Source organism: Heteronotia binoei, chromosome 18 (assembly GCF_032191835.1).
Source record: "Heteronotia binoei isolate CCM8104 ecotype False Entrance Well chromosome 18, APGP_CSIRO_Hbin_v1, whole genome shotgun sequence".
Lineage (NCBI taxonomy): Eukaryota > Metazoa > Chordata > Lepidosauria > Squamata > Gekkonidae > Heteronotia > Heteronotia binoei.
The window spans coordinates 16967623-16980047 of record NC_083240.1 but is presented as its reverse complement, the minus strand read 5'-3'; the positions used below and the strand labels follow the sequence as shown (position 1 = coordinate 16980047).

Here is a 12425-nt window from a genome sequence, read left to right as displayed (position 1 = left end):
GCAAGGGATGGTCTGTATTCTGAGTGCTTGGGGGAGGGCAGTGGGAGGGCTTCTAGTGTCCTGGACCTACTGGTGGACCTCCTGATGGCACATGGTTTTTTGGCCACTGTGTGACAGACTGTTGGATTGGATGAGCCATTGGCCAGATCCAACATGGCTTCTCTTATGCTCTTATGAGTAGGTTGTAATCTGAATCAGCTGGTATTCAAACACCCCCTAACTACAAGGGCATCCCCTCCACAACCCACCCCATTGCTCCAGAGAATAGTGGGCCATTCTGGAACTGACCATTCATCCTTAGACGCCTCCAGATGCTTGACAATTATCCCTACGTGCTACTGATCCACATCCACTATTCCTGCAATCCCAAATTATGAACTAAGCAGTGAACTTGAAGCCTATTTAAAACCAGGACTTTTTTTGTAGCTGGAAGGTGTAGCAGGGAGGTGTAGCCTGATATGCAAAGGAGTTTCTGTTACAAAAAAAAAAGTCCTGTTTAAAACACCAAATGCTCCTCCAAGCATAGCATAAAGCAGTGGGGAGGGAATTTTACTGAGCCAATTTAAAGATATTCCTCCCAATAAAATCCTGCTCAGCCCCATCGAGGATTCCCCACCTCCAGGTGGGGTTTGTACAACTTATCTCCAGACTACAACTTCGCCCCTTCATATCTCAGGGAATTTCCTAACCTAGAATTGGCAACCCTGACCCAAACTGGATCAGTTAATTCCACCCTATGCAATAGATTAGTTGTTTGCAGTGAAGAAGGCAGAGCCACCTTATAAACATTTCCTTCAAGCCTTCCCATAGGGTTGCCAACTTTGGGTTCGGAAATACCTGGAGATTTTGGGGGTGGAGCCTGTGGAGGGAGGGGCTTGAGGAGGGGAGGGACTTCAGTGGGGTATAATTCCATGGAGTCCATCTTCCAGAGCAGTTGTTTTCTTCTGGGGAACTGATCTCTGTTGCCTGGAGATGAATACTAATTCTAGGAGATTTTCAGCCCCCACCTGAAGATTTGTAACTCAGCCTTCCTATTGGCTGATCCCTGGGCAAGTGATACTTCTTGCCTTATTTGAAATAGCAGGGCTGACACATTGCTGGATTCACAGAGCCACAGCTGAAAATCACGAGCTTTCTTTATGTACAAATCAGAAATACGTGATTCATAGCCAAACCACGAACCAAATTAAACTGGGAAGTTCATTCATGAACTGAGCTAGTTCGTGGTTCTTGGCCCAGCAAACTCCATTGAAAGGGAACGCAGTCCCTTTAAACAGGGTTTGTAGAAAGCCTGAAAAACGGCTGAGCAGCAGAGAGCAACAGGGTCCCTGTTTTGGGCCGTCTTGTAAAGGGAGTGCACAAGGCTGCCTGAAACAGATGAGCAGATGGGTTGTGTGTGTGTGCATGCTTGTGAGAGTGTGTGCGTGCCTGGAAGTCTGGTGACTGACCCCTACTGGGAGCCTGGAGGATATTCAGAGAGGTGGCTGAAAAAACCTGTCCCCACCTCCTGACTGCTGGTATTCCAAGGACTTGAATTGGCCCTATTTAGCTTCTGAGATCTGGCGAGGTTTGGCTTGCCTGGGCTATCCAGGTCAGAGCATGAGTGGCTGTTTTTGTGGCTTTCACAGGAAACAGAAAGCAGGCTTGAAAGGTACTTGGAGTTCCTTTAAACCCCTGCTTTCTGTTCTATGCAAGGACTACCATGAACTTTTTTAAAATTTTGCAAACCACGAATGGCAAAATTTGTGATGAATTTTGCTTTGTGGTTCAGTTCATGCCCATCCTGATTCTTGTTCTTCCTCCGAATGATCAGATTTTCATTTTGGGATGACCACGAACGCATCTGGATCTACAGACCTCTGATATAACTGATGACGGTGTCCATTCCAGTTTTGGCACAGGGAAAAGTGATAAGCCAGTGATTCAACAGGACTAGCACAGCATGAAACCCATCTTCAAGGTGGTACCACGAAACTTGGACGCCATTCTCTTCGAGTCTCTTCTTATACAGCAGGCCATCATCCCTCATCACATCGTATTCACAAGTTAAGATGAACGTGTCTGGGAGTTCTTTTAAAAAGGAATCTTCAGCCAAAAGCGGGGAAAGTTTTCTACCAAGCACTTCATTGATCACATTGAATAAATTATCTTTTGAAGGAGCAGGCGGGGTTGGCTTGGGGTTTCGCATTCTAAACTTGTAAGGAACGAGATCCCAATGTACCCATTTCCCGAATTTTCTTTTACTGTCTTCAGGGACAAGGGTTCCTGAAGTAGCCACATCAGCCAAGGATGTGGGTAGCCCAAGATAGTGCACAGCAAACATTGCCCAATCCCTCAGCATTGGAAGAGGGAAGAACCTGTTCTGCTGGTAAGAAGGTAAAGTAAAGTCCATTACTTGGAGGAAAGGATAGAGCAACACCTGAGCACGGACTTTGGGCAGATCAGTTCTGCTTTTCAGCTCTTGGCAGAGGTAAGCAGTTATTGTGCCTCCAAAACTGTCCCCAGAAATTATAATACGGGCAGGGTCCACTCCGTAGTTTTCTGCATTCTTCATAAAGTGAACGGTGGCATCATGACATTCATTGAACTGTGACGGATAAGGGCTGTCTGGAGCAAGTTGATACCTGTCAACACCAAAGTCAAGAAGACATTAAAAGCAGGATTTGCCTGGTTGGTGCAACGGACCATTTAACATTTTCAAGTCCCATGTCAATGGCACTGAGAACCATTGTCCTGAATTTCTTGAAGCTTCTGCTAGACGGGAGATATTTGATGATGATTTCTGAAAGGAGCTTTGACTCTCAAAAGCTCATTCCCGAAAATCTTTTTTTGTCTCTAAGGGGCTCCAGTCCTGGACTTGAATCTAGCTGTTCCACTGCAGACCAACATGACTACCCAGGGCTTTTTTTGTAGAAAAAGCCCAGTTGGAACTTATTTGCATATTAGGCCACACCCCCTGACATCACCATTAGTCCACACAGGGCTTTTTTGTAGAAAAAGCCCAACAGGAACTCATTTGCTATTAGGCCACAACCCCTGATATCACTATTAGTTCACACAGGGCTTTTTTGTAGAAAAAGCCCAGGAGGAACTGATTTGCACATTAGGCCACACCCCCTGACATCACCATTGTCTCACACAGGGATTTTTTTGTAGAAAAAGCCCAGCAGGAGCTCATTTTCATATTAGGCCGTGCCCCCTGATGCCAAGCCAGACAGAACTGTGTTCCTGTGTGTCCCTGCTCAAAAAAGCCCTGTGTCTACCCTTGGAAACTCTTTGGGAAGAAAATACCACTGGATCCTAACTAGTAAAAAAAATATTCTTCTCTGGTCTGGACCAATTTCTATTAAAAGTATCGAAGCCAGCCTCCAGGTGGGACCTGGGGATCCCCCAGAATTACAGCTCATCTCCAGACTTCAGAGATAAGTTCCCTGGAGAAAAGGGCTGCTTTGGAGAGTGGGTTTTATGGCATTGTGCTCTACTGAGGTCCCTGTCCTCCCCAGGCTCCTTCCCCAAATCTTCCTAACCTGGATTTGGCAACCCTGCCCCCCATCCCCCATCAGCGCCCGGAGGGGCCTGGGAAACCCTAGTTAAGTGACAAGAATGCATTTGTACTTAATTTTTTGAGCTCCCCATTTTACATTGACTGCTCCCTATGCCTAAGAATTTTGACTTCAAGTTGAAACTCATTTCATGCTGAAGATTTGCTACTGCCTGCCAGTTGCAGAAGCTGATGTTGCAGAGGGCTGATTGACTCTCACTGCTTATTTATTTACAACAGAGAGAGATCACTGGTAAATGAATAAACACCGAACCAGAAATGGTTATAGTGACCAACAATTGCTAAGACCGTATAGCCATACAACGATGCGATAATGGTAAGAATACACAAATACTTAGGGACATAGACAGAACTCTCCAAGAGTGCATTCATGGAAGATAGTAGAGCACCAAAGTACAGGGAGTTGACTTGTAGCTCTTGCTTCGACAAATCTTCAAGCAATGGAAAGCTCTACTACAGTTTCCTTCAAATCAAATAATCCATGAACCACAATTCATACAGCTTCACAGTTAATCAGTATCAACAACCTCTTCCATATAACACTAAAATAATCTCAAAATGTTTCCTCACAGGACATATAGTCTCAACAAACTTCAAACAGGCACCAGTTCAGAAATGACTCAAGGCCTTACTTTAGTGTTATATGGAAGAGGTTGTTGATACTGATTAACTGTGAAGCTGTATGAATTGTGTTTCATGGATTATTTGATTTGAAGGAAAATGGAGTAGAACTGTCCATTGCTTGAAGATTTGAATCTCATTGCTGGCCAATCTCTGTTTGGAACATCTGCTACTTGATTAATGAGACCCTCTGTTTAAGCAATAAAACACGTCTAAGCAATTATTCCTAATGTTTGAGGACTTATTTCTAAGGGGCTAATCTATGGAAGCACACAGCCTCCCATTTCAGTTATTTACTCTAACGTCTGAGAAGAATTCACTTACCCTACGGATACCAGTACAGAACTGCTTTCTCGGGCAATGTAACGGCACAGTCTTTCATAGGAATCTGGAAAAGAATGGTTTCAGTGAGAGTCGCTTGTGTGGATGGGTGGCAGGCTACCCAGCAAAAAAACCACCTCGCAGGGCAGAAGAGTCCTTGAACCCAGCAGCAAGGCCTGCTAGGCTTCCCAATCCCCAGGGCCCAGCGGGGGATCCCCTGGTTTTACAGGCTTCCCCCCTCCCCCAGCCAGCTGGCCGGCGGGGGAAGCCCCGCCCCCAAAGCCATTATGCACCTCCATGAATGATTCCCATAGGGAAAGATGGGGAATTGATCTGCAGGTATTGGGGGCTCTGGGGGGGGGGCTGTTTTTTTAGATAGAGGTGCCAAATTTTCAGTATAGCATCTAGTGCCTCTCCCCAAAATACCTCCCAAGTTTCAAAAGGATTGGGCCAGGGGGTCCAATTCTATGAGCCCCAAAAGAAGGTGCCCCTATCCTTCATTATTTTCTATGGAAGGAAGGCATTTTAAAAGGTGTGCTGTTCCTTTAAATGTGATGGCCAGAACTCTCTTGGAGTTCAATTATGCTTGTCACACACTTGCTCCTGGCTCCGCCCCCATGTCTCCTGGCCCCACCCCCAAAGTCTCCTGGCTCCAACCCCAAAGTCCCCAGATATTTCTTGAATTGGACTTGGCAACCCTAAGGCCTGCTTGAGTGCCACCACAGTGCAAGGATCAACACTGTGTTACTGAAGTTAGGCTGTGGCAACGATTTTACGACTGGCTCCACCTCCTGGGGCAGCCACTTTATGGCAGCCGTTTTGTTGCTGCACCCACAACACCATGGCAGAATACCAAATATGTTCACAGGCTCCAAAAGATTATGGGCCCTGGGACAGCCTCAGCAAGAGGCCAGTTTTGGCAGTCTTCCTCAGCGAAGCCCCAAAGGTGTCGAGGCTGAGAACAAGCCTGAATGGGAGAACAATCACTCTCTGGGGCCAGGTGTTTTAAGGCATGGCAAGTTTATGGAGAACAGGGATTAGAGAAAGGAGGGTGGAACTTAGCTCAAGGGCCAGGTTTGGAGCTGAGGATATAAAAAGAAAGAAACAGGAAATGGGAGGAGGCTGGCTGGAGAAGCAAAATGAGGAAAGAGGAAATAGATTGCAGAGGTATGTCTCTTCTCCTATGAAATGCATTGTTCCTCCCGAGGTGGGTGAAATTAACCACACCTTCAGAGTTGTGAAGTGATGAACAAAGCAACCTGCATAAGGAAATAGGGTTGGTGATTTCAAGACTCCATGGGCTCCAGGTATGATCTTCTCCTGCCACCAGAAGATGCTACAATGTCATCAATACTATCTAATACTCAATATGGCCTCATCTGTGGATACTTTAATCCAGAGACCGGGGCCATTGGCAGGCAAGATAGGGCTTTCTACAAACCTGAGAAAAGTCCAAAGTTTGCAGAAATATTTGAAACCTTAAAAATAAATTGTAGGATTAATCAGGGCTTTTTTTTTTAGCAGGAACTCCTTTGCATATTAGGCCACACCTCCCTGATGTAGCCAATCCTCCCAGAGCTTACATGGCTCTTAGTACAGGGCCTACTGTAAGTTTCAGGAGGATTGGCTACATAAGGGAGGTGTGGCCTAATATGCAAATGAGTTCCTGCTACAAAAAAGCCCTGGGGTTAACTCTCCCCGCCAGATGATAAATGGAATGCTGGTAACTTTAAGAAACAGATCCCTCAGCAGCAGTTGTTGGGCAACCACAACAGTACTGTTTACCTTTTGGTTTTGGTTTCTGTCAGTAAAAGGCAGGGGAAGGGACCCTTTCTGAGGCTTATTGGGCCAAGGCCTAGCAAGGGCCTCTCAACCCCTGCCTGGGCAACTTGGTATCATTCAGTTTACATGACTTACCGACACCCAGCTGCTTGCTATTGTTCAACAGCAGCTACCCCATGAAAGTCAGTGTAGAGGTTAGAGTTTTAGATTACAACCTGGGAGGTCCAGGTTTGAATCACATTCTGCTGTGGCTGTCTTTTGGGCCCGTCACACGCTCACAGCCTAACCTACTTCACAGGGCTGTTATGAGGATAAAATGGAAGATAAGAGAATAATGTAAGTTTTATCTGATTTATGATATGCCTTGAGTTTTTAATGTTTCAGTGTGTTATCTGCAGGGCTTTTTTTGTAGCAGGAACTCCTTTGCATATTAGGCCACACACCCCAATGTAGCCAGTCCCTCTGAAGTAGGGTTGCCAGGTCCAATTCAAGAAATATCTGGGGACTTTGGGGGTGGAACCATGAAACTTTGGGGGGTGGAGCCAGGAGCCTCTTGTGGGGGACTTTTTTCATGCACACATAATGCACAATGATGTCACTCATAAGTGACGTCATTATGCCAGCAATGTCGCACGCTGGCTGCTCTAGGAGCTTCTGGAAAAACTCTTTTTCCTGGACACACTAGCAATTTGGGAGGAAAACTCTTTTTCCTCCTAAATTGCTAGAGCATCCGAGAAAACCATAGCGTTTTCCCGGAAGCTCCTAGAGTGGCCAGCACGTGACAATGCCAGTGCAATGACATCACTTATGAGTGACATCATCGTGCCAGCAATGTCAAGAGGGGATCCCCCCACTGACCCACTGTGGGCTGGTGGATTGGGGATCCCCAGAGCAGGAGACCCCCCACCCTGCCTAGGAGCTTGGCTGTCCTGCTTAATATATAATTAAGTACATTTTAAAAGGCCTCGTTAAAAAAAAGTTTACTAATCAGCGGTGTCAAATGCGGCCTGGGGACTGAATCAGGCCCCCGGAGAGCTCCTATCAGCCCCTCAAGCAACTGGTTGTCATCTGCTTCTTCTCCCTCTCTCTTGCTTCCTTCTGCATCAGAGCTTGCTTTGCCAGGCTCGCTCCAATCCAGTTCAATCCAAATACCTTTATTGGCAATTGAGAGAGCCTGGATTGCACAGGAGAAATACGAAGAAAGCACCTTAAAGACCAACAAGTGTGTAATGGGAAAAACAATGGATAGCCCTTTCTTTGATAATTTATTTATTTATTTACTTTTGATTTATATCCTGCCCATTCCAAAAGGACTCAGGGTGGCTAACAATCATAACAAAACCAACATCTCAATTTCAGGTATAAAACAATAAGACATAAACAATTTACAATTGAAAACGATTTAAAACAAAGTATTGGTGCTATACAGAATGTTAAAGCATAGGTGGCTCAGATCGTATTAGACCTTCCACTTAATACTGATTTGGCTATAGATTATGATTTGTTTTGGGCCCATTTTGGAATTCTTTGGGGAAATTTCTTTTTTGCCTAATAGAATGAATTATAGGCTATTCATCTATTCTTAATACCTAGCATATTATGTACTCTTTGTAAATTATATGCATTCAATGGTAAAAATCGGATTTTTGCATGTTAGTTTTATATTTTTATTATTTATTATTATTATTTATTTTCCCTTTGCTCCCTTTGTATTGGATTAGATTTAATAAAGTAATTTTTGTAAAGTGCTAATATTTTAAAAAGGTAAAGGTAGTCCCCTGTGCAAGCACCAGTCATTTTCGACTCTGGGGCAACGTTGCTTTCACGTTTTCACGGCAGACTTTTTATGGGGTGGTTTCCCATTGCTTTCCCCAGTCAACTACACTTTCCCCCCAGCAAGCTGGGGACACATTTTACCGACCTCGGAAGGATGGAAGGCTGAGTCAACCTCGAGCCGGCTACCTGAACCAGCTTCCGCTGGCCTGGTTTTAATATTTAAGCAGGTTTTATTTTCAAGTTTAAAAAAAATCTTTGTGTTTGTGTCCTTTATAAAGTTTATATCTCTGCTACCTGGCATTAAGTTTTATGACGCACATGGCCCAGCCTGGCAAGGTCTCTCTTTTTTTTTAACATTCCTTCATCAGAGGAACACATTTTTTTATTAAGGGGTTTAAATCTTTTTTTTTTCAGAAAAATCAAGTTTGTTTGGTAACTTAATGGCTTACGATTTTTTACAGCATCTAGCAAGCATACACAGGTTGCTCCAACGTCCAAGCATTGGTATAGTTATTACAAATAAAATTGGAAAAATGTTCATAACAAAAGGAAAATTAGCAAAGTACAAATATAAATTATGAAACCAATTAAATACATTTCAACATACTATACGGATAAGACTATATATTCAGTCATTCTAGTTTAACCTCCATAGTCTGTCTAGCTAGAGGTGTATCGTTAGAGTAAAACCAAACTAGAAAGATAAACATCGTGTGGAACTTTATCTAGACTAATGTTATCAAGAGCAGCCTTATTCATAAAGGGAAGCCATTTCTTGACAAAAAAGGATTTTCCCACGTCTGTTCGGGAAGAATCAAGATCAAATGTTATTTTATCTTAAATAAAATAGTCCCATAACTTCATCAGCCATGTGTGTTTTGAGGGTGGAGTTGGCTGTTTCCATGTTATCGCAACAGCATGCCTATCTGCTACAAACATAAGAGAAATCAGTTCTTGGATATGTTTAGGTATACTTGGAGTTTCCCATAAGTTCCATAAAGCCTATTCTGGGGTGGGAGATATGGAAACTCCAGTCATAGACGTTATTTCTGCAAAAATTTGAGCCCATGTCTCATTTATGTCATATCTGGCCCTCATAACAAATGAGTTTGACACCCCTGGTTTACTTACTGACACTCCCCAAGATTCCATTTCCTCCATGGAAGAACATTATTCCTCTCCGTGGAACAGTAGATGGTGCTTTGGGTTGGTACAGCCTCACAAATATACCCTCAAAGAATGTGTCCTTGATTGACAGGGATGGATCATCAGATGGAGGAATTCCATCGAACGCCAAGTTCAGTAAGGTAAGCCATTTGGAAAGACCCAGTTTCCAGAGTCCGTAATCCTTGTTGCAGTAGGGGAGGAAGGGAGAGAGAGAAAGCAAACAAACAAAAATATAGAGTCTTATCTCTCTCCTGTTTCCAAAGTCACGCCAATCATTTCAGATGAGGTTAAAATGGAAGCTTTTTCCTGCTCCTTGAATCTCAGAATTTCTCCCCAACCCTCTGGATAAAGACCCACCCTTGGTGGCCCCTGAGCAGAAATCAATGGCCCAAGACAGGAACTCATTTGCATATATAATAATAACTTTTTATTTGTATCCCGCCCTCCCCGCAAGCAGGCTCAGGGCAGCTCACAACATGTAAATACAGTGTACAATAAAACCATATATAATAGTTTCAATTATAAATTCCAGTTATAGATTCATATACAATTTCAGTTATAAAATATCCTTAAAATCATTAAAATTACATTAGAGTTAAGATTATGGTGCTATAGTTAAGATCTTTCATAAAATCCAGTGACTAAAACATAAACATATCCAGCAGGACTTACTTGGCACGGTCTTAAGTGAAGGCTATTTTAAAGAGGTGGGTCTTACAGGCCCTGCGGAATTGGTCTAAACATCGCAGGGCCCGTACCTCCTCCGGGAGTTGATTCCACAGTAGGGGGGCCGCTATGGAGGGGGGCCGCTATATTAGGCCACGCACCCCTGATGTCACCAGAAGTGACGTCACCCATTCAGTAGGTTACTTTCTACATATTGACACAGAATAGTACAGTGCCATCGTCTGCATTTCATGGATGAGTGTTCTCACACAGCCTAAGGAGAGACCTTGTTCCCCCCCCCCCCTCAAAAAAAACATGGCCAGAGAGAAAGAACCATGTGTGGTGGAGGGGGCAGTGGCAGGAAGGGGCACTCATGTGCAGCTCTGTATCTATTGCTCTCTTTGCAAGCCCGCTAGAAGTTGAAGGTGGCAGAGAGGAGGGGCCACGTGGTTTGGGAGCGCGTGGCTGCCTAGTGCCATCTTCCTGCTGGAGACCTTTTTTTGAACCAGAGCCCTGGTCAAGTGAGCCAGAACTGTGTTCCTGTGTGCTCCTTCTCAAAAGAAGCCCCGGCCCAAGAGCCCTTTGTTAGGAGAAATTTGTTCAGGAAGGAGGGCAAGAACTGAATTCATTACTCATGGAAGTCTTTATTGTCATTCAGTTGCAACCAACTTATGGCACTCCCATAGAGTTTTGAAGGCAATATATATGTTCAGAGCTGGTTTGCCACTGCCTGCCTGAACTTCCTTGGTGGTTTCCCATCCAAGTACTAACCAGGAATGACCCTGAGCTCTGATGTGATAAGGCTAGCCTGAGCTATCCAGGTCAGGGATACACATACACACACACACACACACAAAACAGAATCATAGATAGGGTTGCCAAGCTGCTGCCAGGGGCGGGGGATTCACCCCCCTTGAGGGCCCCAACCCTCCAGCAGGCCACCAGGGGAATCCCCACCCCCCAAAGAGCCCCATTAGTGCACACTGTCCCCAGTGTGATTATGTCACATGGAAGTGATGTCATCATGCTGGGAATGCTGTGCCAGGGACACTCTAGGACTCGCACTAAAAACTCTATCCTAGAGCATTTCTGGTGTGAGGGACATGGCAACACTAATCATAGAGATAGAAGGGATCACCAGGGTCATCAAGTCCAACCCCCTGCACAATGCAGGAAATTCACAAAAATATATGAAGTTGTTGACATAATGAATTGATCTGCATCAATCCATTGATCAATCAATCATCAATCAATTGATCTGAGAGCCAGTTTGGTATAGTGGTTAAGTGTGCGGACTCTTATCTGGGAGAACAGAGTTTGATTCTCCACTCCTCCACTTACAGCTGCTGGAATGGCCTTGGGTTAGCCATAGCTATTGCAGGAGTTGTCCTTGAAAGGGCAACTGCTGTAAGAGCTCTCTCAGCCCCACCTACCTCACAGGGTGTCTGTTGTGGGGGAAGAAGGTAAAGGAGATTGTAAGCCGCTCTGAGTCTGATTCAGAGAGAAGGGTGGGGTATAAATCTGCAGTCTTCTTTTTCTTCTGCATAGCAGAACATCAGTGACTCCTGGAAGGACACACTGTGGCTGCTGCTTGTCCCATTCTAAAGTTAATGTGCCCTGAAGAGCTCTACACTCTGCTAATCAACATCTGCTGACTGTCCCTGGCCCAAAAGACATCTGCTCAGCCTTGACAAGGGCCAAGGTGTTCTCTGCCTGGTGGTGAGATCAGGGTCCTGTCAGGGCCTACTGGAAGCTCCAGGAGGATTGGCTACATCAGGGGTGTGTGGCCTAATATGAAAAGGAGTTCCTGCTACAAAAAAAAAGAGAGCCCTGATTCTATTACTGTTTTTATTGCTGTTTCTTCATTGCTGTGATCCTCCCTGAGCCCGCTGAAAGGGAGGGCAGAATAAAAAATTGCAACAAATAAATAAATCAGTTAAGATAACTTACCAAGGCAAAGAGCATAAGCAGCAGAATGTGGAGGAGCCGCACTTTTAGAGGCTGGCAAACTCCATACGGAACGACGCATTTGCAGCAGTGTTTATACAAAGCCCATATCAGCGTAAACACTAAAAAAGTGGTAAGCAGCGTCCCCAGGATCAATGCAAAAAACTTCCCGCGTGAGTCGTCCCAATAACCCATTGGTGTTCCACCCAGATGTTTCCAGCTGAAGAACCTACTTGCCTCTGTTGTCCTGCGCCACAGGGTTTCTGAGCATTAAAGGAGCTGGGCGCTACTCTAAACTAAATGAAGGTCCTCCTGATTGGTTCTTCGCAGCCTGTGTCAGGATATGCCAGGAATGTGCACATTATTTCTCATAGTATCATTTCCACCGTTGCCAGGATGAATGAGGGCGATTTGAGAAGGCATACCACAATAATTTGTTTAATAAAAACCGGAGTCCAGGGGCAACTTGAAGGCTAGCAAGAACTGATTCCATCATCAGTTTTTGTGAGTCAGGCCTATCTTCATTAGAAGCGCCAAGAGTGTGAATCATGCAGGGCTGATTCATATACTCAGCAGGAAGGTG

General features: G+C 44.7%; 1 protein-coding gene across 1 annotated transcript; it reads right to left on the bottom strand.

Moving 5' to 3' along the window:
• Positions 1-1848: 1848 nt before the first annotated feature.
• On the bottom strand, positions 1849-12037 carry LOC132587338 (arylacetamide deacetylase-like 4). The gene is made up of 4 exons (XM_060259613.1): positions 11846-12037; positions 9194-9410; positions 4508-4571; positions 1849-2624 (listed from the first exon to the last, which is right to left on the bottom strand). The coding sequence occupies exons 1-4, from the start codon at positions 12035-12037 to the stop codon at positions 1850-1852; spliced, it is 1248 nt and encodes a 415-aa protein (XP_060115596.1). The 3' UTR covers position 1849.
• Between the last annotated feature and the right edge of the window lie 388 nt (positions 12038-12425).